This window comes from Anolis sagrei, chromosome 3 (assembly GCF_037176765.1).
Source record: "Anolis sagrei isolate rAnoSag1 chromosome 3, rAnoSag1.mat, whole genome shotgun sequence".
Lineage (NCBI taxonomy): Eukaryota > Metazoa > Chordata > Lepidosauria > Squamata > Dactyloidae > Anolis > Anolis sagrei.
In genome coordinates, this window is record NC_090023.1 from 233,188,206 (window position 1) to 233,211,725 (window position 23,520).

General features: G+C 37.5%; 1 protein-coding gene across 3 annotated transcripts in view; it reads right to left on the reverse strand.

The window, feature by feature from the left end:
* Positions 1-336: 336 nt before the first annotated feature.
* PAX3 (paired box 3) overlaps positions 337-23,520 on the reverse strand; it is a 146,935-nt gene continuing 123,751 nt past the window's right edge. For all 3 annotated transcript variants that reach the window (XM_060767898.2, XM_060767900.2, XM_060767899.2), the window contains 3 exons: positions 23,261-23,475; positions 2,960-3,206; positions 337-1,817 (listed from right to left, as the gene is read on the reverse strand). In XM_060767898.2, the coding sequence (XP_060623881.2) occupies positions 1,783-1,817; positions 2,960-3,206; positions 23,261-23,475 (497 nt within the window). In that variant the 3' untranslated portion in view covers positions 337-1,782. The remainder of the gene's footprint in view (positions 1,818-2,959; positions 3,207-23,260; positions 23,476-23,520) is intronic.

Below are 23,520 nucleotides of genomic sequence, written 5' to 3' on the forward strand. Positions count from 1 at the left end.
CTTCAAGTTGTGAGAGATTTTTGTTGCACGTTTTCCTCACATATTCAACACCTTTTGTTTTGTGATAAATCACTGAAAGGCTTAATTTGCAAGTCTGATTACTGAGACATGCATCATTGAGAAAACTGCACTGTGGAGGGAATCTGAGCTTCTCACAAGAAATACACATTTCTTTTAATAACTTCCTTGACCCTCAGTATAAGGCAGGAAAATGAAGAAGGACAAGAAGAGAAGAGAAGAGAGCAGAATAATCCATGAAAATCAATCAATGTGGTGCCATGCACATGTACACTTTAGGACCAATAGCAATACATTTTTATAAGTTTTCATAGCTGTTTATTCATTATAAATAGTAAATATTTACTGCACTTTTTAATATGAGACTTTATTTTTACAACACATGTGTTGTTGGTGGAGGTCATAACAGAAAGATAGTGTTTCTTTTGCTCCATCACCCTTTAAGACCAATGTGCGAACTAATCTCTGTACTATAACCTAGTCTTACTATTTCTCTACTTTCACTGAGTTGAATGCTAAAAGGAATGTGTTTGTGCCCTACCTCACTCATGGTTCCAAGAATAAAGACAAATAAATAACATTGCCTGCCATCTTCCTGTTCCTCCTAACATTTCAAAACACAAATTTATTGACATTTGAAAATGTCACAACATAAAATGTATGTAAACCTTGGTTTCCACTGGATTGTTTTTAATAGATGGGATGCCACTGTATAATTTAAAATACATGATAATAACAGGGGCATAGTGATTTTTGACCTGCAGGTTTCTCAAGAGAATGTAAACATGAGTATTTTAAAGTATATTATCATCCCCAAATGGTCACCTGTTAAACTAACAAACTGGAGATCATCTAATAAACTGGAAAAACTAACACCTCAGCATTAAACAGTGAATTATGTACTGCAAAAATAAAAGTACCTGGAAAAATATAATTTTGATTCTATATATAATGCTTTGGATGTTACCAAAGCTTGGTGAGGTACATCATATTGCACATTGTTAAACAGTCATAGAAATCAAAGGTATCCTGTATTTTTTGCTTGTTTCTTCCAGGAGGCAACTGGAATAGGAATAGGAAAACTTCACACACAAACAACCTCTTCATGTTACACTATATATCTCATTTTTCTGTAATGAAGAAAAAAATAACCTTGCATGTGACATTATCAACAATATGATTACAAAGAACAAGAAGATAACCAATAATTTATTTCTGGAAGTCTTCAAACATCTAGTCTAGCTTCCTACAGACCTTAACATTTCCTTTAGAAGTCAGTTTCCAGTGTGTAAAACAATGTTCTCCTGCCCATGCTTTTATAAAACCAAGCAGGGTTAAAAGTTAGCATAGAAGGTCAGCAACCTTTTGGGTTTGCAGCATTCAGTTGTCATATTCTAGAACATGGTGTCCAAATCTATCTACACCTCTTCATCAGCCTAAAAATGGAATGCTTGTGTCAGCTTGGCAATTTGAATCACTCTGTCCTTTAAAAAGAAAAAGAAAAATGAAGGAAGGGAGGAAGAAATCAATGTTGAACCATGCTGCATTTCATCTGTGTTGTTGCTCATGGCCTTTGTCTTCTGAGCTGCTTTACCCAACGTGTCCAAGTGAAAGCAATGTCTGGGGTAAAGAACATAGCAGCCCTGTTATCTCTAATAAGATCGCTTCATTCTGAGCCACATTTTGGTGAGAAGATCACTCCATTCCAAATATTGGAGCAAGACCAGGAACAAGACTGGCTTTAACTTGAAGTGGACAGTTCATCTATGCAATATCTGGCTTCAGATAATGAAAGGCACCTGTTTAAAAAAAAAAGGCAAAAGAAGCTTTTTAAGTCATGCTGTGACAACCTCACAGCAAGGGGCAGTGTCAACTACAGGTTGACATTGTCATATTTAATACTGATATATCAAAGGAAAGGGGCTAATATTTTTATTCTTAGACAAGTTTGACAAAACTCTATGTATCTGGGATTATATACTATAATGATTCTTGAGCTGACCTCATTAAAAACATGTGTTTCTAATAGTGGAATGCCAGTGGTTATTTCATTTTGGACAACCCCTCTGTTTTACCTAATGGCAATCAGGTTTCATGTCTCAACAATTAATAACATCAAGATGTTGTTGACATCACTTTAGAAAATAATTATGCAGCAGAAATCTTGCTGGAACAATCCACTAGCTTTGCAGCAAATGTAGCTCTACTACAATGAAAAGGAAGAGGAGACATTTGCTTTTGAAGCACTCTTGACCTAACAGCATTTTTGTTGCAACATTTATGTCTTGTTTTGTTATATGCAATGTATGAATCACTTTAAATGTGCAAAATACATACCATGGTGACCATACCACATTATAATCAATTTTGGTAAACATTTTGATCACATTTTTACTTGTAATGTTTACCTATACCAATAAACATTTTAAAAAATTAGAGGCCACAACGTAACATTAACATCCCTTTTGGAAGTCCCATAATGTACCCCCAACACACATTATGTCAATTAAGCACAGCTTTGGCTTTATTAATTTTTTTGGCCTACAGTTCTTAGAATTCTCCCAGTCAGTAGGACTGTTGGCCATACAGACTGGACTAATTCTGAGAGTTTTAGTCCAGAAAAATAATTTTCCCAATTTCTGTGCAGATAGCAGTTTCTCCAGCTGTGTCTAATATTGCAGTGTTTTTGTGTGACTGAACTCAACATACACCTTTGAGAAATGAACCCACCACCACATCTATATAGCTTCATTCTTCCACTATATAACTCTGCCAAAAATTCTATTTCTCACCTATGTTACAAGGTAGCACAGTTCTCTATATAGGTATATCTTATTGTGTTTGTGTCATTTAGGCACATGCAAGTATTGCCCGCTAATTCTAGATATTAGCACACAAGTACCAGATCTCATACTGAACCTAATGATAAACTAATACTCACTTTGTCCATATTGTCCATACTGATATCCTGTGACAGGGTCCATACTATAGCCAGTGGTGCTGTACGTCGGTGGGCAGTATGACTGGGATGTAGGTAGGCTGTCTAAACTTTTCATATGATCTAGTCTTTGACTGCAGCTAGCAGATACTGTAGTTGTTGGCTCTAAACCCCCAGTTAATGGTGACAAGGCATAGTCAGTTTGGGGTTGGTGAGGTACACCACCATGATTAGTTAAGAGGCCCATTACCTAAAATAAATGAAAAGACAGGAAAAAATGTTAATACACAAAGTCATATTTTAAGAAATGTGTAAAAGTAATGAACTCAGTTATTTCAGTTCCTGTTATAGCTCTTTCTAGATATTTGGTCTCTCATTACAAAATAAAATGAAGCATTAATATATTTAAACAGTATTTTATAGCTGATATTTCTTCCTCCATTCAATTATAATTTTCCTATAAGCATATCTTTCATCTGAATTTATAATATATGAGGATATGTTACAATGGTTTTGCTAATGTTCATGTTAATGGGAACTCAAGAGCCAGTGTGGTGTATTCCTTTATGCATTGGACCAGGAGTTCTTAAACTTTTTCAGCTATGGAGCCCTTTTTGAAGCAAAAGTTTCTCATGGAGCCCCAAGAAATGTGTGTATATATATGTATGTGTGTCTATCTATCTATCTATCTATCTATCTATCTATCTATCTATCTATCATCTATCTATCTATATCAGGCATGGACAAACATTTGCCCCAACATAAATTTAACAGTATTTCAGTGGAAGATCCCAGGGCCATCTAGTCCAGCCCCCTTCTGCCATGCAGGAAAAGTACAATCAAAGCACCCTAACAAATGACCATCCAGTCTTTCTTGTAAAATTATTATTATTGTTAAAAACATCAACAACAACAGAATCCTCATGGACCATCCAGTTCAATTCCCTTCTGCCATGCAGGAAAAGCACACTCAAAGACCCCCTGAGTGGTGGGAGGGAAATAGGGTTTTAGAAGCCAGGAAGGTTGAGGGGAGGGTCTGGATGGTGAGGAGGGGCAGGGGGGAGGAGGCTTTTGGCAGCAAGGGAGGGGGAGGAGCAAGAAAGAGGAAGGAAAGTTTGAAAGGAGAGTGGGAGGAGGAGGGAAGTGCGGAGTCCATCAGTATGCTTCGTGGAGTCCCAAGGGCTCAGATCAGGCTTTGAGAACCACCGCATTGGACTATGACTCCAGAAACCAGGAGCTGAATCCCCGCTAAGCTATGGAAATGCACTGGGCAACTTTTGGCAAGTGACTGTCTTCCTCTCAGCCTCAGAATCTGAGTACTTCCCCTAGCAAAAAGCACTGCTTTTGACATGCTGTGAGATCATGTAATATCTTCATAGTTCTTGAATTATGATGTAACACAAATTGTTACTTGAGCTAGAAACTATTAAATGATCATTAGATATATAAAGTCACTGTAGGTTCTTATATTTTACCATCTTTTATTTCAAAATGATTCAATTGTTGACATGCTAGCTTTGTTTTTTTTATATAAAAAATTGAAACAAAAGGAAACATCATTTTGTCTTGGCTGCATATGAAAACTTCCTCTTATGCCCTGTGTTTTTATGCCATCCATTCATCAGTGTGCAATGTCTGCCAAGAGGTGAAAGTTTCCCATAAAAGCCTGGTGCATAAACTGATGGGTCTTTTTGGAGTAGCTATTTTCACAGTTTTGCTGGCTATTTCCTTGGCTATTTCTATAGCGATTAGTCTCTTCTGGGATAACAGTTGTGAGATTCCAAGCCAATTTACAGGATATCTGTGACTGATTATTATGACTTCCTTCTAAAAGGAGCCATGGTTTTTAGAGTCTTGAGGAAGGCCATCTCTCACTCAGAAGATACAACATGCTACAGTCAAGGAAAAACAGACATGGGGGTTTCTGCATTTCCCTTCATACTGTATAGCAACTCAAGAAGAGCTATATGTGGAAAAATGATTTGATTTTCATTTCCCTTAGGACTCTGATTCACACCAACCTCCCTGTGCAGTTACAGTAATAAAGTTTTATAGCATATAGTGTAGTCCTGAAAAGCAGAAGAGCCAGAACTACAGAATTGTTGTTGTTATTGTTGTTTTTCTATTAGAATTGTCACTTCTTCAATTATATCCTGCCTTTTTCCAGTGATGGGACTTAAGGAGGTTAACAGAATATCAAAAAAATATAGAGATTAGAAACTATACAAAATATCAATAAAAATAAAAGCATCAAAATATTTAAAAGGTAAACAATAAAGTGAAAAGCATTAAATTCATTAAAAGTTATATACAACTATAAGAAGTCTGGGAGCAGCCTGGAAAAGTCTTTTTTCTTGTTCCCACCAAACAAACTTCGGCATAATAATAATAATAATAATAATAATAATAAAATCTTTATTTATATGCCATTTTTCTTCCACAGTGGGCACCAAAAGTGGCTTCCAACATGTTAAAAATACAATAGAAAATCAAACAACAGTCAAATGTATAAATATAAAACATTGTAAGCAATCAAGATACAACACAAATAGGCATTTAAAATAATATACGTTATTGTACTGTTCAGTCATATCTTATTGCACTGAAGGAGGTGGTACAGAGAGAGGGACCTCTTCAGAAGATCTTAAAGCTTTAATAGGCTCATAAAAGCCTATTAAGCCAGTCTGAGTCCCTCTTTAGAGTTGAGAAGATCGGGATATAAAAGTTTTAAATAAATAAATAAAAATAAAGTGAGATACAGTTCTTCAGATGACCTATTATAGTACTATGTTCTACTTTAATGTGGCAACATCCTAAAAAATTCTGGAATTTGAAATTATTATTATTATTATTATTATTATTATTATTATTATTATGTGGTGATCAGGTCCACTTCAATGTATAGCAATGTATGGCACCTCTATCAAGGAGAGACACCCCCCCCCCTCCCCAAGAGCTCTGAACATCAAATGCACTGAAAAATCAATCCCCTTAGTTTGCCTGCCTCCCTCTTTTTTGCACAGCCTTCCAGTATTGGTATCTTTTTCAGTATGACATTATTTTATGAGGGGTGTTTAGAATTCTCAGCCAAAGAGATCTAGTGCCTCATTAGATTATAAACTCAAATTCCCAAAGGATGTTACCATGGCAGTTAAAGTGGTATCACAGCACTACAATTGTGTAGTGTGTAAACCCCTATTCTGTTTGGAGTGCTGCCAGTCATGATTTCTGTAACTGCAGTGAAGAGCACCCAGCCATGAAAAAGGCACGAAATCACAGCTGAAACTTACCATACATTTGACTGAGAAATTATAACTTTGTGTTTACAAAGGAAACCAAAACCAGTTGTAAGATCAAAGATATAGGCAGCAGATCTAGAAATGCCTCATGGAAGTTCAAGGAGAGGTTCTTTTTCTTGTTACAATCAACAGCCTCTCAAAAGCATAGGAAGCAAAAGAGAAGCGGGACAGAGAGTGTATTTTTTTCTTATAGCAGTTAAACATTGAGATGAAAATCCATTTCTTTTAAGAGTATTCTCTAGCAACAGATGGAAATTGTCAATCCCTTTCCCTCTACTTTCAGTTCATAAAGCAAGGAAATGTAGTTAGTTTATCTCTGTGCTGAAAATCCTATCTTTTCCCCCTGTTTAACATGCATAATCCTAATATGCGTATGATAGTTCCACTGGTTCCAATAGAACTACTTTACAAAATGTGTTTGAGATAACACTCTCTCACATTTTACCTATTAACTAAGTTTAATGAATACCTTGAGAATTCTTACAATGGAAATTGTCCCTTAAGAAGTATATGTCTATTATGCCATGGTGGCTAGTGACCCTCATGTCAGTGGGATTTTAATCTAAACTTTAAAGAATCTATCCAAGGTACTGAATTAAACAAATAGGCAAGGCATGATATTTGCAAGTACATAATCAAATAAACTGAATGTCCTCCAGTGGGAATAAATATAAAGACAGGCATGCTATCTGCAACCTACTGACATCAATGCCCAATGCATTCCTGTTGTGAGGACAATGGTGAGAATCCATAGGTAATCACTCATGGCCAAGTATGATTGTCTTCCAGTGGTAGAGTCTTAGCACTGGATCCATAAATGACTGTGAAAACGTATTCTGGATCCACATGGCCTTTCACATTAGATCTCAGATTTCCAGATGGAAGGTGATCATGACAAGGATTTGCTTGATTCACTTTCCTTTTGCCTTGTATTCGTGCCTCTTCAAAGTCCATAGCACCATTGGAAACAGCTGACATCCAGTTACAATGGTGAAATGCCAGAGCTTCCTAGTTTTTGGGGTATATGCCACATTTTTTTAAGTTAGCTTTAAGCCCACCTTTAAATCTCTTTTATTGTCCATCAACATTCCATTTTCCATTCTTAAGTTGAAAGTAAAGTAACTGCTCTGGAAAACAGTGATAGGACATTCAGACAACATGGTAGCTTTGAGGTAACAGTGCTTCCAAGCCTTCACCACTCACCTGGCAGTGACTATAGGATTGGCATCTTTTCAAGAATTTTAAAAATTATTGTTGAATAAGAACAAATATTATAATCCATATGTATACAGAGTCCCTTGGGAATTCCTGTAGCAACTATATCCCAGTACCACAAATACTGCATATTCAGTATGAGCTAGCCATATCCTACAAAGAAAGAGGTAGGGGAATCTACACACATGTACATTGCTTACATAAAATTGTATCTTTTTATGAAAATATATCTTCTAATTAAGACCTCACTCTATAACAGCTACATACCAGATCTCACTCTATAACAGCTACATACCATGTAACCAATAGCTAGAAAGAAACATTGAAATTTTCTTCTTGTCTGGAATTCAGATTTCATTTCCAGTGAGTAACACCAGTTACTAAAATTATTGACATTCAAGATAAGGATCACTTTCAATTTTTTCCAGGTCTACATTCATTTTAAAAAGTCTCTTAAATTATCACATTTTTTCAGTAATCCCTACAAAAAAAAAAGGTGCTATGTAATTTATCTGTAGATTGCTCATCTTTGTGGAAGGGAACACACTAATGTTGTTAATTCCAATATTGTCATCTCATGAATACCATCAGAAACTTTCTGATTCATGCTGTAGTTGATTAGTATCTAGCTAATTAGATTTTGGATCCTTTCTCTTTGAAAGCTTTAAGAGAGGTAGCCTAAGGCAGAAACTCTGCCTTGTGGTATGTGTCATGACCTTATAGCACCAGTACAAGGAGTGACAGGAAGGGCATGGCTGGATTCCACCTAATCGCTTTGTAGGAAAACTATTAGAGGATTATTCTGAGATATGTCGGACACTTCTGTTTCCCAGGGACTTCTGAGCAAAGCTTGGGGAGAGGAACATATAGCTTTTTAGCCTTCAGTTTCCAGAATCTGTCCATGAGTAACCACACTGGTTGGGGGATACTAAGAGTTGAAGTTCAAAAAAGTAACTTCTGCAGGCTTTGCTTTAGAAGAAGGAAATAACTTACACCATAGTATATGAAGTCTCCAGCAGTTAGACCCAAGTGTCTTCTGATATAAACTAAATTTATATCGGGCTTTCCAGCTGCAGTGCTGGAACTTCTTTCAGTGTATCAAACTATTTTGTCACTTTCTTAATTTTACAAATAAAACAATAATGCTAAACTGGAAAAGAAAACATAGTTCTCTATAACACATAATAGTTGAATTGTTGTTGCTGCTGTTGTCATCGTCTTCCTTCAAGTTATTTCCAAATTATGGTGTCTTTAAGGCAAACTCATAATGGGGATTTCTTGATAAGATTTGTTCATGGGGGCTTGCCTTTGCCTCTCTCTGAGGCTGAGAGAATGTCACCCAATGAATTTCAGAGGCTAAGTGGGGATTCATCCTAAGAGTTTAAACCATTACACCACACTGACTTTCAGGTGCATTGTTACTGTACTTCATTTCACTAAAAAGAAAAATATACTTCTGTTGGTTGTTTTTAGCAAATACTGCAAACATCCAAATAGGAATGAGAAAAGGAAGGATAAATATAAGATTTGCAAATTGCTAGCTATTCAAGTCATAGAGTCATTTTTGTTAAACAGTTTTAGAAACTAGCAAGAAAGGATTAAGTGGTTCAGTCCAATGCAGGGTCTATTTTCCTCTGATTGCACACTTGCATTGATTTCGGTTAAATCAAAGATACTGCTCTACTGGCTACCACTCCCTTTAGGATTAAAAGCAAAAGTTCTTCTCCCACTGATCAAACCCTCTTCTTTGTGCTGGGTATTTTATGTGCTTTAAAGCTTAGGAGGAGAAAACATCTATATAAGCAATAGTTTCTTCATAAGGAATATAGTACATGTGCTTTAAAAGTGTGTGAGCTTTGTGTTTATACAGCCAATGCCTATACACACAATTTGTGTACATCTACACTTTTGTCATTGTTAGGACCTTTAAGTTAATTTCAACATATGGCAATGCTATTGCAGAGTTTTGTGAGTAAGGTTTGTTTAGAGGAGTTTTGCCACGGTCTTCCTTTTAGGCCAAAAGAATGTTACTTTCTCAGCATCACCCAGTGGAATTCCATGGCTGAGCAGGGATTCTAAACCTGAACTCCAAGAGACCTACCACCTCTTTACACAGGGCATTTCTGCCACATTTTTGGCCCTTTGCTGCGCGGCAAAGACAGGGCATGTCGTGCGCATCACGTGATGCATGGCATACCCCATCCACTTTCCTCCCAAAGTTTGGGGGAAGCCAACAACACAGGGAGGAAAGTGTATTTTGGATAGCTCCAATGGAGCTACTTGCACTTTCCTCCTCTTTTTGCCATGTGATGGCAGAAAGAGCAGTGGGACAACATGCGTTGCTGCATATTACCACACTTTCTGCCATCTGATGGGGGAGGGAAATGGTGTCAAAGCACCCTAACCCATCCCCCTCCATATGATGAAGGGATGAGGGAGGGCACACAGGGCACCATGAACCACCCCACACATCTTCCCTTTTGCCAGCGATTGCCAGCACAATGACATGGCCCAAATGGGCCATGTGAAGGGGTTCCTGGTTCAACACTTAAACCACTACACCACGCTGAGTATACTTCAAGCATACCTAATCCCAAAGCACTTTGTTTACCCAACACCAGTTTATTGAAGATACAGTGGATGTGCTGACTCTGCTGACTGCAGATGAAACCCATCATGAATGGACCCGAAATAAGCAATTTTATTATACCATCTATTAAATTTTCTTTTCAGCAAAGTTATCTTGATGCAGAAATGCTTGGCAAAATGGAGCTCTAGAAGAAATGGCAACAGAACTGAGAATACATTATTTTGGAAAAGTGTGGTTTTTGCTTGGATTGTTTCATATTTTCAATTGCCAACAATCTGATATGTTTTATTCTATACTAAGCACTCTTTCACACATCTGAAATATTAAACACTAAACTTGCAGTCAATTAGGGGGAAATCCAAAAACATATAGATACAGGCAGTTCCCAAGTTACAAACAAGATAGGTTCTGTAGGTTTGTTTTTAAGTTGAATTTGTATGTAAGTCGAAATAGGTACATTTTTTAAAGTGTAACTCTGGCCACACACACATGCTTTGGATAGCATAGGGAAGTGTGGTGTTTGTTTTGCTGTCTGTGCCCCTGTTCAGAAGATTTCACCTCACCTTCTGTCTCTGTGATAATTAGATGTTGAAAAATTTGGCTTACTGTGGAAACAAGGATTTGTGAGAAAGCTTCAATGGAGACACCTTTCCCACCATGATAACTCTTCCAGGAGTAAATTTCCCTTCCTAGGGGTCTATTTCTCTCACCTCCTGTTGTCTCCACCCCATTCTTAACCATGAGTCCTTTGTAAGTTGGATGTTTGTAACTCAGGGACTGCCTGTATTTCAGTTAAAACATGCTCATCTGAAGTGAAGAATGGATTTGTTTCCACAACAGTTGAAGATCTGGGTCTTTTAAGTATTTAATAGAGGTCAATGATGAAAGCTATACATATAGGCAACATCTGGTGTATTATCAAGATATTGTAGAAATCCCATCTATTCTCGGCAACATGTAAATCCCGTTAAATTGAGAAAAAGTTATTTCATGGAAATGAAATGCGGTCATTTAATATGATGGGTATTACAGCAAGTCAGACCTACCGTAGGAATCATAAAATCCTCACATGTTTTAATTCATTTACGCATGCCTGCCTTTAATATGCTCTGTAACCATGTCTGCAATTAATATGATTTATGGGAGACCAACATGTGCTATATTTCGGGACTACAGTTATACATTCTCCCCCACCGCCCCCACTCTGATTGAAAGATTTAATGAAATGGCACAAAGACAACGGTTAGCTGTTAATGTATTAAGTTGAATTGACAGGATCATGAGTAAACTTTAGTGGAGTTAATGATATCCTCTTATCTGACCCTGACACATTTGCGGCATGTAATTTACAGACGTGCTGTCCAGGGAATCTTGACAAATGCTCCTAACGATGTCAGGGCAGTGTTCCATTCTAATGTAAAACAGATGTGGGTCAGATACCCTCATTCATCACTACATTGAACATTTCAAACTGCAGCTAAGATGGATGGAATTACCTGCTGTGAACTCTTTTCAGTGGGAAACCCACCACCCCATTCCACCCACCAGAAAAATTACATACCCTTACACTTTTTTAAAAAAAAAACGGAGCAATCAGATTCTGGAGTCCACCCAATTGATTCCCATGGGATTTAAAACACGTGCCAAGGACAGTGGCCTTTAACGCAATCAGCTCACTTAGGTTCCCCTGGGCTAGCCACAACACCACTCATCCCCTACCTCATCCTCACTCAAAAGAGCGTTATAATCATCCTGCCACCACAATTCTTTGGTATCAATGATAGTAAGGAGTACAGGTAAAATACAAGTTGAGTATTCCTTTTCTGGAATGCTTGAGACCAGAAGTGTTTTGGATTCTGATTTTTAATGGAATTGCTGTTTTGCATATATGTATATGAGATATCCTGGAGATGGGACCCAAGTCTAAGCATGAAATTCATTAATGTTCCACATACACCTTATATGAATAGCCTGAAAGTAATGTAATACACAATCTTTTTTTAATAATTCCATGCTTGAAGCCATGTTTGCATATATTGAATCATCAAAAAGCAAAAGTTTCACTGTCTTAGCCACCCATATGGAGAATTTTCAATTTTTGAAGTATTTTGGATTTCCAAATTTGAGATCTCCAGATGTTCCAGCTATTCAACCTGTATGTGTGCATCACTATCAACACTCAAAAGGAGATTTCACTTTTCTAGAGAAAGAAAACCACTTCTCCTTTCTTCATTACATAGTCACATATGTGGAAGAGGGGCAGCCCATGATCTAAGGAAAGAGCACCTTATCCGAACATAGTGAGATAAGGCACCCCTTTCTTGTCTTGGACTACAACCTTTCACAATTAAAGAGTCTCAGGTGCCACCCTTTGTTCCAAAACCATTTTCCTTAATCCCTCCCTGAGTTCTATAGCAACTAAATATGGTGCATGAAACCAAAGTCCTGTTCTGTATCTCCTATAAAGTTAAAACACCTAAATAGTACATTGCTATAGGAATGTACTATAATGTAACTATGTATAATGTAGAAATGTAACTAAAGGAAAGTTCTGAGAGTACCTTGGACTGCCAGAAGATCCAACTAGTCCATACTTCGGGAAATAAAGCCCGACTGCTCATTGGAGGGAAGGGTAGTAGAGTCAAAGATGAAGTACTTTGGCCACATAATGAGAAGACAGGAAAGCTTGGAGAAGGCAGTGATGCTGGGGGAAATGGAAGAAAAAAGGAAGAGGGGCAAACCAAGGGCAAGATCTAGTCACTGTCCTTCCCGTTTCATTTCTCTGAGGGACCTTCATGGGCAGGTCCATGAAGTCACAAAGAGTCAGAAACAACTGAACAAATGAACAACAACAACAACATAGAAACACCAACATAGTATCAGGTTGCAGGTTTCATGCAGACTGAACTAGGATTTCTTTGCAACAAGGGTGGTGGTGGTGGTGATGGAAGCAGTATCAAGTCTTTTCACCTTTGCTGCAAGCCAGGTGTGTGTGTGTGTGTGTGTGTGTGTGTGTGTCTTCAATTCACCTGCCAATGTATAATGATAGGGTTCTCTCAGGTGAGGAATTCTCAGAGGTAGTTTGCCACTTACTTTCTCTGAAACATAACTTACAGCACAAAGTATATATTGGGCCCATCCAAGTACTAACTAGATCTGCCCCTGCACAGGTTCCAAGATCAGATGAGATCTGGTGCCTTGAGGTTATGACAAAAAAAAATAAAACATTAAAAAATAAAGAATAAGTAGTAAGTGAAACAGTTGACTTTCCCTGCAACCATCGCAAACTCATATAATTCATTAAAATACTCCAAGTTTCCATATGTAGAGCTACATATATGTATGGTCTGTTTGTAGGACTGCATTCATTTGACATACCAAAGTTATTGCACTGACTCCAGGCACTTTTGCACTTGACTGTTCTGTCCTGTGAGCTTCAGAATTCAGAAACACTTGTCAAAAGAAACTTCACTATGGTGCCACAATCTAGTTTGTGGAAAACAGCAACAGTAAGTATTTGCATAGAGGGGCATAACAAGAAGAGCTGATAGGACATAAAGAATTTGCATATTACACATCACAAATCTCTATCCTGGGATGATTGGTATTTAAAGTACAATTTGGTGGGATCACAGACTGAAGTGGGAAGAATTTTTTCTTTTGGTTTTAAACGAACTGAGACAATAGTTGACAGTAGATCCTGACACCATCAATCACTTCCTTGTTCTCCTAAAGATCAACCATTTGTGACAAGGAACTCTCACCACCTCCAGGTAATAATGGGCAAAGCAGAGAGCAGGGGAATAGTCCATCAACCTGATGAGAAATGCAGCCTTTCTCTGAGCATGAAAGGAGGGGAATATGGAAAAGGAGCTGACAAATTTAGGATTTAAGCAAATAGCTGTAATTCATTTCTGTTCCCAGTATTTAAGCACATGCCACACAACAAAATATGTGTGGAAAAGTATGAAAAAAACAATTAAAATTCCATAGTAGGTTAACATCCATAATCTCCACATGAAATATATTAAAATAATATATTAAAGCAGTTTTAAAAAACCAACCGTGGCAGAACGTTATCTTGACTAAAATCTTAACAATTCAGTCTCCCGTAAAAGAAAAAATAGAATGGAATTCTTAGTCTGTCAGTTTTGTTTATTGGAGGCATTTTAGCTTTTAATTTCAACTTAGCCAACCAGATTGATAACCCTTTAATTTTGAAAGAGAACACTTGATGCAGTTTCAGCTTGGAATATACGGATCTGTAGACAGAGGAGATCAATATCTCCAAGTTGTCATGGACAAATCGCTTTCTGGTCAGGACTAGTATCACATCTGCAGCCTACCCCTGATGAAGGACCTATTAAAATGGTTCACCCTTGAAGGCAAATAGATCCTCTGAAATTCCAGAAGGTCTTGGAGGGTACTATGACTGGCATCACCAATGATCCTGTTGAATCCCTGGTCAGTAAGTGGAATCAGAATCTAACCAGGTCTATTGACATGAATGCTCTCAAATGTCCTCTCTGACCTGTTACAAATAAGGTTTTTTTATATACAGAGACCCTCAGAGAAATGAAACGGGAAGGACAGTGACTAGAATGCAGATGTCAGAAAATTCTACTTTTATGTGAAAAGACATGGCATAGAAGACACCTCTATTCATATAAAGTGGCAAAACATGCAGCAAAGAAAGCTTTCTTCTCTGCACACATTGCTTCTGCAATTTCACATCCAGCTGAGCTGTTCAGAGTGGTGAGAGGCTTAACTCAGATAGCCTCCCCTCCAAACCCATTAATAGAACCTTCAGTAGTTCACTGTGACAACCAGTTTAACAACCATTTTGCAAATAAAATATCTTGCATAAGAGCAGACTTAGATCTGTCATTGGAGCAGAAGCCAACAACAAGATGTCCAGCAACTCTGTGAATGGGATTAAACTGGATCAGTTTCAATTGATGAGTACTGTTGATATGGACAAGTTGCTGGGGAAAGTAAGGAAGACAACCTGCTTTCTTGACCCCTGTCTCTCTTGGCTAGTCTTCCAGGGAGGATATACATTTTGATCTCAAATAAAACAAACTATTAATGCATCTGTGAGGGAGGGATTTTTTTTTCCCATACAACCCATCCAGCACCATTAGGTCCTCTGGGGAACAGCTACTCCAACTAGCCAGAACTCAGCTGGCAACCATCAACCAGAAGACCTTTTCATCAACTGCCCCAAGACTGTGGAACATCCTATTGGAAGAGATCTGACAGTTAAATGAGCTGTCAGAATTTAAAAACCATCTAAACACCTATCTCTTCTGGCAAGCCTACCCAGCCAGCTTTAATCACAAATTTTAAACTTGTGTCTTATGTTTAATCTGGGATCTTGAAGGTGCTTATCAACAAACAGCAAACCTGGCAAGTAGGGGTGTGCAATTTGGCTAAACCCTGTGCCATTTTTCAGCAGCCTCCTGAATTCAGGTGGGCAAAATTCAGTTTTTCGATCTGTTAGTCAAAATATCAATTTTCACTCTGAGAAGATCCATCCTATTGGCAGCAATGGGAAAACTTCCCAAGCTCCCCTTTCCATCATTTTAGGGTATCAGTCTTAAAAAAAAAAAACCACCCTTTCTGGGATCTTTTCTCTTTATATCCTTCAAGGATTAAGGCATCAGACTTAAGAAATCAATTTTTCTGGCCTTTCCATGCTCCATAGCTGAATGAAACTGAAGTTAGCAGTGGTCGGCAGATTCATGGTTTGTTGTGACCAGGAAAAAAGTGTTGGCAGCACCCATGCTGTTACAGCTGGCCAAAAGAACCAAATCAGCCAGAGCCTATTTTGAAAACAGATCTGTGCACAGCCCTACTGGCAAGTATACAGCAAACTGAGCCATCAACAGCCTGCCTAACTATAAAGAAATTATAGTAGTTTAATTTGAATTAAAATGCTTCTTTTGAAATGTGCACCTTTCTCTTCCTCATCTAAGAAAAGATAGACAAATTGTTGTCCTCTTTTTTCATCATGCATTTTCTTTTAAGTAGTGATGTGTAAAGTGATCACCCTAACAGACCATTAAGTAGAAAATAGTAAAAACGCATATGGAAATAGGCATTTTATTGACATCAATATATTTTCCATAAAAGGAGAAGTGCCTGTCTCCCACATAAGATGTATGTTGGCCCAAAAACATTCTTAAGACACAAGCAAAAAATTAATTTGTACAAAAAAAAAAAAAGCCTGGGTGCAATTCATTCACAAAAACAAATGGAGAGCTATCTTCAAAATATGCTACTATAGGAAAAAAAAAACTGGCAGCTTATGAAAATGATCCACCAGAAGGCAACATAGAAATTGAAGCACATCCTTATCTAATACGAATCAAAATCAATAGGGAATTTGGCTGATTCGCAACAGCTGAGAAGCTTTCCTGACAGCCTTAAAGCAAGACATTTTCTCTCCTGTTGCATTCTATGAAAAAGAATTTGCTATAAATTCAGCTCATCGCATATACTGTCATATTCCTGTGGTGTTTGACAGAGACATAATGGATGGCAAAGGAATACACAGACACAAAGGGAAAATGTATCTTAGCGGTACAACACATGTTTTAATGCAGTTAATCTGAGCTCAAATCCCAGGCATAATTGCCAATAGTGTTGTGATAAATTTGTAAGTGCAGTCCTTCATTATGACAGTCCTTATAGTAACAGACCCAAGAAGAATCAATAATACAGGTGATTATGTTGAACTTTGTGTGTGTGTACACACACATACACATTTGTAGCAGTTTTGATATCCATCAAGAAGAAATTCATAGTTTTTGTTTGCTTAGCACCAAGGCACCCTGAACTACTTTGGTTTACAACATGGGTAACTTATAATAATATATGGATGCCAGAAAAAAAATCAATTTATCCTCCAGTTACTATGGTTATTGCAGCCAGTCTCAAAGAGAATAAGGAAACCCAAGGGGATTGGGGCTGGCAGATTATGTCATACTCACTGCTAATCAATTGTTTGTTTTTGGTTCCTTTCCCCCATTATGGATGCACATGGCAGAGCCACAGCTACCATAAAACAAACAGTATGTTGAACAGACAGCAGAATGAAAACCCAGTTCCCTCAACTAAGCTTCTGGAATCACCTCCTTCCACTGCTGCCCTCTGCCCTTACTCTGGAATAACTATTGCTCAGTGTGCAAAAGTTCATATCCATTATTCAGTGGAATAACTAACTTTTCTTTATGGGGCAAATTTAATCCTCATTGAACATAGGCTATATTATGAGTAACATTTGCAACAAATGCTGATGTAATCAATAAAAATTTGCAATGAATGCTGTTGTAATCAATAAATATGGCTAGAAAAGATGTCAAAAGATTATCAGAAAATATGTTAAAGTTGAAATTTTTTCCTTTTACTTCACTTCCTTCCTTTATTAAAACATATGTTTAATGATATCCCCCACCCCGATATTTCTAACAATACAATAGACTATTTAACTAACATGACTCCACAATTCACATACTATATCCTTTTATGGTCCTTATCTTTCCCTTCTTCTCCCCCTTTTTGTACTGTTTGAGGGTTTTTTGTTGTTCTTTTAAAACAAAATAAAACTTACTTATTTAAAAATATGGCTAGGATAAATCATCTGCTTGGCCATTCTTTTCTATTTTTTCCCCTTTAGTCACAGGAAAATGAGTGATAGGCAGAAAAAGATGGGCATGACTATCTGAGTGCCTTTCCCAGGGTGTATCTGCTCAGTTGCCTCCTCATCTTTGCCCTGCACACAGTGTTTCCTTGTACTGGGGTGGACAGGACCTGTGGCATCCTCTTTGACATTGACCATTCAATATGACTGCAAAAAAAGCTAGGTGAGCTTCAGGGTCCATAGTTGACTTCTCTGTTCACGAATAGCAGAAGGCAGAGGGATAAGAGCCATCTGCATTACCTAGCCAAAGATCAGGACTTGAGGTGTACCCTTCCATCAGTAAAAATTACTCCTGCACAAACACACATAGTTCTGATGTTTCCTCTTTAAGCAGCATGGTTTCATCCTATGGAATCCTGGGATTTTCAATTTAGAGAGGGGTATTTAGAATTTTCAGCCAAGGAGCTCTAGTGTCTCATCAAACTGCAAACCCTAGGATTCTATAGGATGCAGTCATGTCAGTTAGAGTCATACTGCTCTAAATATATGAAAGCGCCCAAGGTCCCTGAACAAAGTGGCAAATTGGCACACAAGAAGTTAGATAAGCATTTTAAGAAGTGTGAAAACTATTTTGAACCGACCTACATACATTTCATACTTAAGCCAAGTCTGAACTCACACAATATTTTGTGTATCTCTCAAGATGTAGACAACTCTGCCTAGTTCAATACTAGGCAGTACTACACTCGATCTTAGCCAAAAGGCTGAGAAGGGACTACTGCTAGGCAGTACTAGGGAATCTCATACAAGAGAATAAGAAAGAACAACAATTATGTGCAACCTAAATGTGCCATAGATTTGTTTGACTTTTATAGAGCCATAGACGAACAGGGTTACCTATCAGACCATTGTTTCAAGCACGTTGTTTCAAGTACTTTAGGAAGTAGGTTCCACGGACCTCACAACCTCTGAGGATGCTTGCCATAGATGCAGGTGAAATGTCAAAAGAGAATGCTTGTAGAACATGGCCATATAGCCCGAAAAATCTGCAACAACCCAGTGATTCCAGCCATGAAAGCCTTCAACAATCCACGGAGCATTATTTCTAAGTTGGTGTGCACAGGAACTTAACAGAACAGTTTCCTTTTCTAGCAACACAATTTCTCAAGCATACTTACCCAGAAGTATGCATGTTCTGATAAGTGTGGACTGGATTTAAGTCTTTTCATATATGTTTCTACATCTCCAATTCTTTGTTTATGTAGGGAGAGAATATGTAATGTGAGGCATGTCAAGTGTATCATGAAACAATGGCTATGAACCAGTGTATATATTTTTTTGCATTCAACATTTTCCTTGCCTTTTCAAAACCCTAGTGTCCTAATGCCCTAGTTTCACTCCTTCTGATGTTGCAATCAATACTGGGGTACAAAAGCAATCAGAGCTTGCTTCAAAAAGCTTTCTTCAAAATTAAAACCATGGCCATCTGAATGGAGCCAAGTTGTGAGTAACTTCACAGCTATACTGATAAGAACTGGATACACTGGGACAATCCAGAAGGGAGACTTCAAGCTAATGATGATATAAAAAAGATTCTATTTTATATGAGGAATTCTTAGAAAAGGGAATGATTGTGAATATTGTAATATCTTGATGTGAATCCACAGAACTCAACTATAAGGTTGGAAAGTATCCTGTGTCTTCTAACCCAACTTCTTACTGGTACAGGAAAATACAGTTATGATAATGGCTCATAACTATATTTGGCTGGGTAAGTTGCAGAAATAGTCAATAGTCTGGTGCTTGTTTTATTGTTACAATGTTGCTTATTTTGATTTTTTTATTGATTATTGTATTTTCTACATGTCAATGTTTTAACTGTCGACTGGGCTTGGCCCCATGTAAACCGCCCTGAGTCCCATCGGGGAGATAGAGGTGAGGCATAAAAGTAAAGCTGTTGATGATGATGATGTTAACTAGAGCTACTAGAAGGGTATAACAAGTGCTTCACAAGGAAAAGCTAAAATATTTGGGACATCTACAATTACTCAGCAGAAACTCAATGAAGCCAAGTTGAATTGCTGTTTCAGGCAGAGATTTGAATGTAGTTGTTGTGAGAATTCAGAAGTTATTTTTAATTTCTTTATGTTATTTTTGTTACATCTTTGTCGTTAATAATTATCATGTGCTTCTAGGCAAGATTAGAGAGAGCCATGTGCTTACACATTTTTTGTCTGCTTGCAAAGCTAGAATGTTGATAAAAATGTTTGAGTACTATGGAATTTGACTTGTACATTGATTCTGATGACTGGATAGTCAGGATTCTGATTCAACTACTTCATGGTTCAAGGAGAGAGGTGTAAAACACCTTGGCAGAATGTGGGGTTGATCTGAAGCAGCAATGCTTTGTCCTATGTAGATTTTGTGGACCATGTAGATGAGCTCTCTATCTCAGGCAGCAAAATGTCTTGGGCCAGCCCTAGTCCCACACAGTGCAGAACACAGTCTGCCTTCAGAATCAAGGGAACATAAATGCAATCTTGCCTTTGGCCCAAGGTACCAAGCATTATTTAGAAAAAGTTTTTGGTGAATTCCAACCCACTTCATAGCTTGGATGAATTGTACCATAATACCCCAGCTTTTAAATCAGGAGTGCAGCTAAAGTGGGAGATGAGGGCATTGCCCTATAAGAGGTCTAAACACCTGAAATAAACATTTATTTCAATCCTCAAATTTCTAGTATTGCAGAGAGTGAGATACTATAAACCATTCAAACAAAGGATGCTTATATTTGCAGTGTTTGCTTTCCCTTGGTCACTTTATCCATTTTCTTTGAATGCTTACACTCTGTTTTTAAATGTTTAAATAACTGCATTGCAACTAATTGTGGACATAAGGAAAATTTAATTGGAGGGAGAAATCTTGTGGAGAAATCCTTGTATGTATAACCCCAGTAGTTATTGATGTGCTTTCTGTGCCTTTAAATAGTTTCTGACTTATGGCGACTTATAAGCTAAGATGGCTTCTTCTTTGTTGTACTTTTGCCAGTAGGTTAAGACCTTTCTTTTTCAGAAAGTCTTTCTAAGCTAATTTTAACAAGATACAATTTTATGGAGTTGTACTCTTTTTAAGCTTTGTCTTAAATCATTTTAATTCTATACTTTTAAATCTTTTTCATGTTTTTTCCTATATGTGTTTTATTGTATTTTCTTCTTTTTTGTTAGTTGCCATGTGTATTGGAGACAAGTAGTATATAAAAAAGGGAATAGATGGAAATCTAAACCAAGTGTACAGTGAGATCAGACTTCGAAACATTTTGCCACATAAATGCTTAATTCAAAACCTCCAGTTTTGACTGAAACTGGATAGAATGTTTTTGCACTTTGGCCCTTCACTATTTCTAATGGGTATGATTTCAAATTTTGAATTATTCATCTTTGAATTATGCATCTTAACATTTCAAAAAGTATGCCTGTTTTGCTAATATTGCTTTACTTCTATATGAGTTCTTTAATACGAGTTCTTTAAATAAGAAAAAGGGAAAGAACCCAACAAATTCTCTTGGAATACACAGGTTTTCCTCAATCACAATACTGAGTATTGCCAAGAGTGGGCCTTTGAATCTTGTTATGAATCTTCTGCTTTGCATTGAACTTTTCCCCCTTTTCCCTACTGCTCCACAAATGGAATATGAAAGGGCGTCTCTGATCCATAGCAATGAACCCTTCAATTTCATGCCTCTAGTAAGAAAGCAGACCTTCTTAGCAATGAGCTGCAGCCTGTTCCAATTTGATCACTTCTAGTCTCTCCGTTTGGTTATGTTAATGGTCAATAAGCAATTGAGTGATTTAGCTGGAAGATGGCTGTTATCAGCTCCTGCCTATCCAAGATGCCTCTTGGACAGATCAAATGTCACAGATCATGTTTGCAATTGCACTTAATTTACTTTCCACTATGTCATATTTTTGTTTTAATTGAAAAGAACATTTCCCTGTCAAAGACAACGGCATTTGCTTAGTTTTGATGGATTAACTCCAAGCCCAGAAATGTTTTATATTTAAACCACAGGAACACTGCATACTGTGAGTCTAACAGCATAATAAAATGTCAAGCCTTTTGTTGAAAACGGCACTTAAAAACTGAGATTCTTCAAAACGAATCTTAATTAAAGTCTTACTGGAAAATGCATCCACTTGTTTTCAGATTGGTCTCTCCGATTTTCCCCCCCTTGCCAAGGTCTAAAGCCATAAAGTTTTGAATCCCAGTATGTGCTATAGGAATCTCTGAAACTTAATTACATTTACTGTTACAAAAAAGGGTTTATGAACTCTTGCCTTTAGGCAAAAATGTTTATTTCATTGCCTTTGCTATTCATTCTTTTCAACTCCATTGCCTTTGAACTCTTCAGCTGCACAGAGTTATCACCGTGGTGCAGAAACCAGGAAGTGTACTCGCAAGATGCAAACCACAAGTTGAAGCAAACGAAGGAGGCGAAGATATAGGAGTCGTTATTTTGGCCACCCTTTGTGCTATTAAAATCTCATTTTCTGCCTATTAGAATGCCCTCTCACTGCTTAGGCAGTGGTGATAGTCCGTGATTAGTGTGTAATTGAGTATAATTGTCTTTTCACTTTTCATTTGTGTCATTCCAAGCTCCCCTCTGTTTTTTTTAAAAAACAAACGCACAGGGAAAGAAAGAGCAGAGAGAAGATAAAGCTGTTAAAACTCTCTATCTAAGGCCTGAAGAGATCGCTGATTGCAATTATAGATTGCTTTCCCCTCCTTTGTGACATTTGCACAGAATTCAGTGGACAGTTCCCCTAAACACCTGTGCTAAATCCAGACTAATAAAATAAACTAGTGAATATTTCAGCAATCGTTAATAATGTCAACCCCAAGGCAGATGCCAGAAGCAGGAAATTTACCCAACCTTTTTGACACTCAATTATCAAGGCAATTTATTATCACGCTCATCCAAGGAAAGCTCATGCAAATTAGGAAAACAATTATATCCTTCAAGTATAGTTATAAGCTTCCAGAGAGTAGTAACGCTTTTAATTTATGTATTTATAACTTGATTATAGCTCAGCCTGATGTGAGTTGCTCATCAGCTGAGCCAAGACAAACTTGTTTTCTACTTGTAGGGTTATGTTAAGCTGGAAAATATATATACATATTTTCTCCATTATTTTCGCTACAAGCTGACAAAGGATCGAGACTGAATCAGTTATTCTTGGGGGTTTAAAAAGATGAGAGGAATTTATCTTTAAAAAAAACTTTGAAAACAGCACAGCAGAAGTGCTTGACAATTGAATACAAGCATAAAGTTTTCATGATTACATTATAAAACATTGCCTAAAACTAAATATAAGCTATGACTTTTGATTCAGTCAGTAGGAAAGGGGGAAAAGGAAACTAGCAAACTGAAATCATGTGGCTTATATAAAGAATACTTTATGGTTTAAATTTGGCAAATCATTGCACTATGGCCTTGGGGAACAGTCGATTTAGTTTGGGTATACAACAAATCCTGTGTCTGAAAAAGTAGAACTGACCTGAGGTGAAAGGCCATTGCCAATGGCAGGGTTCATAGGATTGGAGGGCCCGGACGGAGGCACAAAGCTGTCTGTATAGCTGGAAAAGCCATGCCTTGTACTTGGAAGGCAATATGCAGAACTGCTCTCTGGGTTTGAAGGCAGGCTGCTTTGGTGTACAGTGCTTGGTGGAAGAGGCTGCGGTCTGTGAACCGTACTGCTTGGGTCTGACACAGCTGGAAAAAAAAAGAAACCAATTTGCAAACTCTCCCACATTCTCC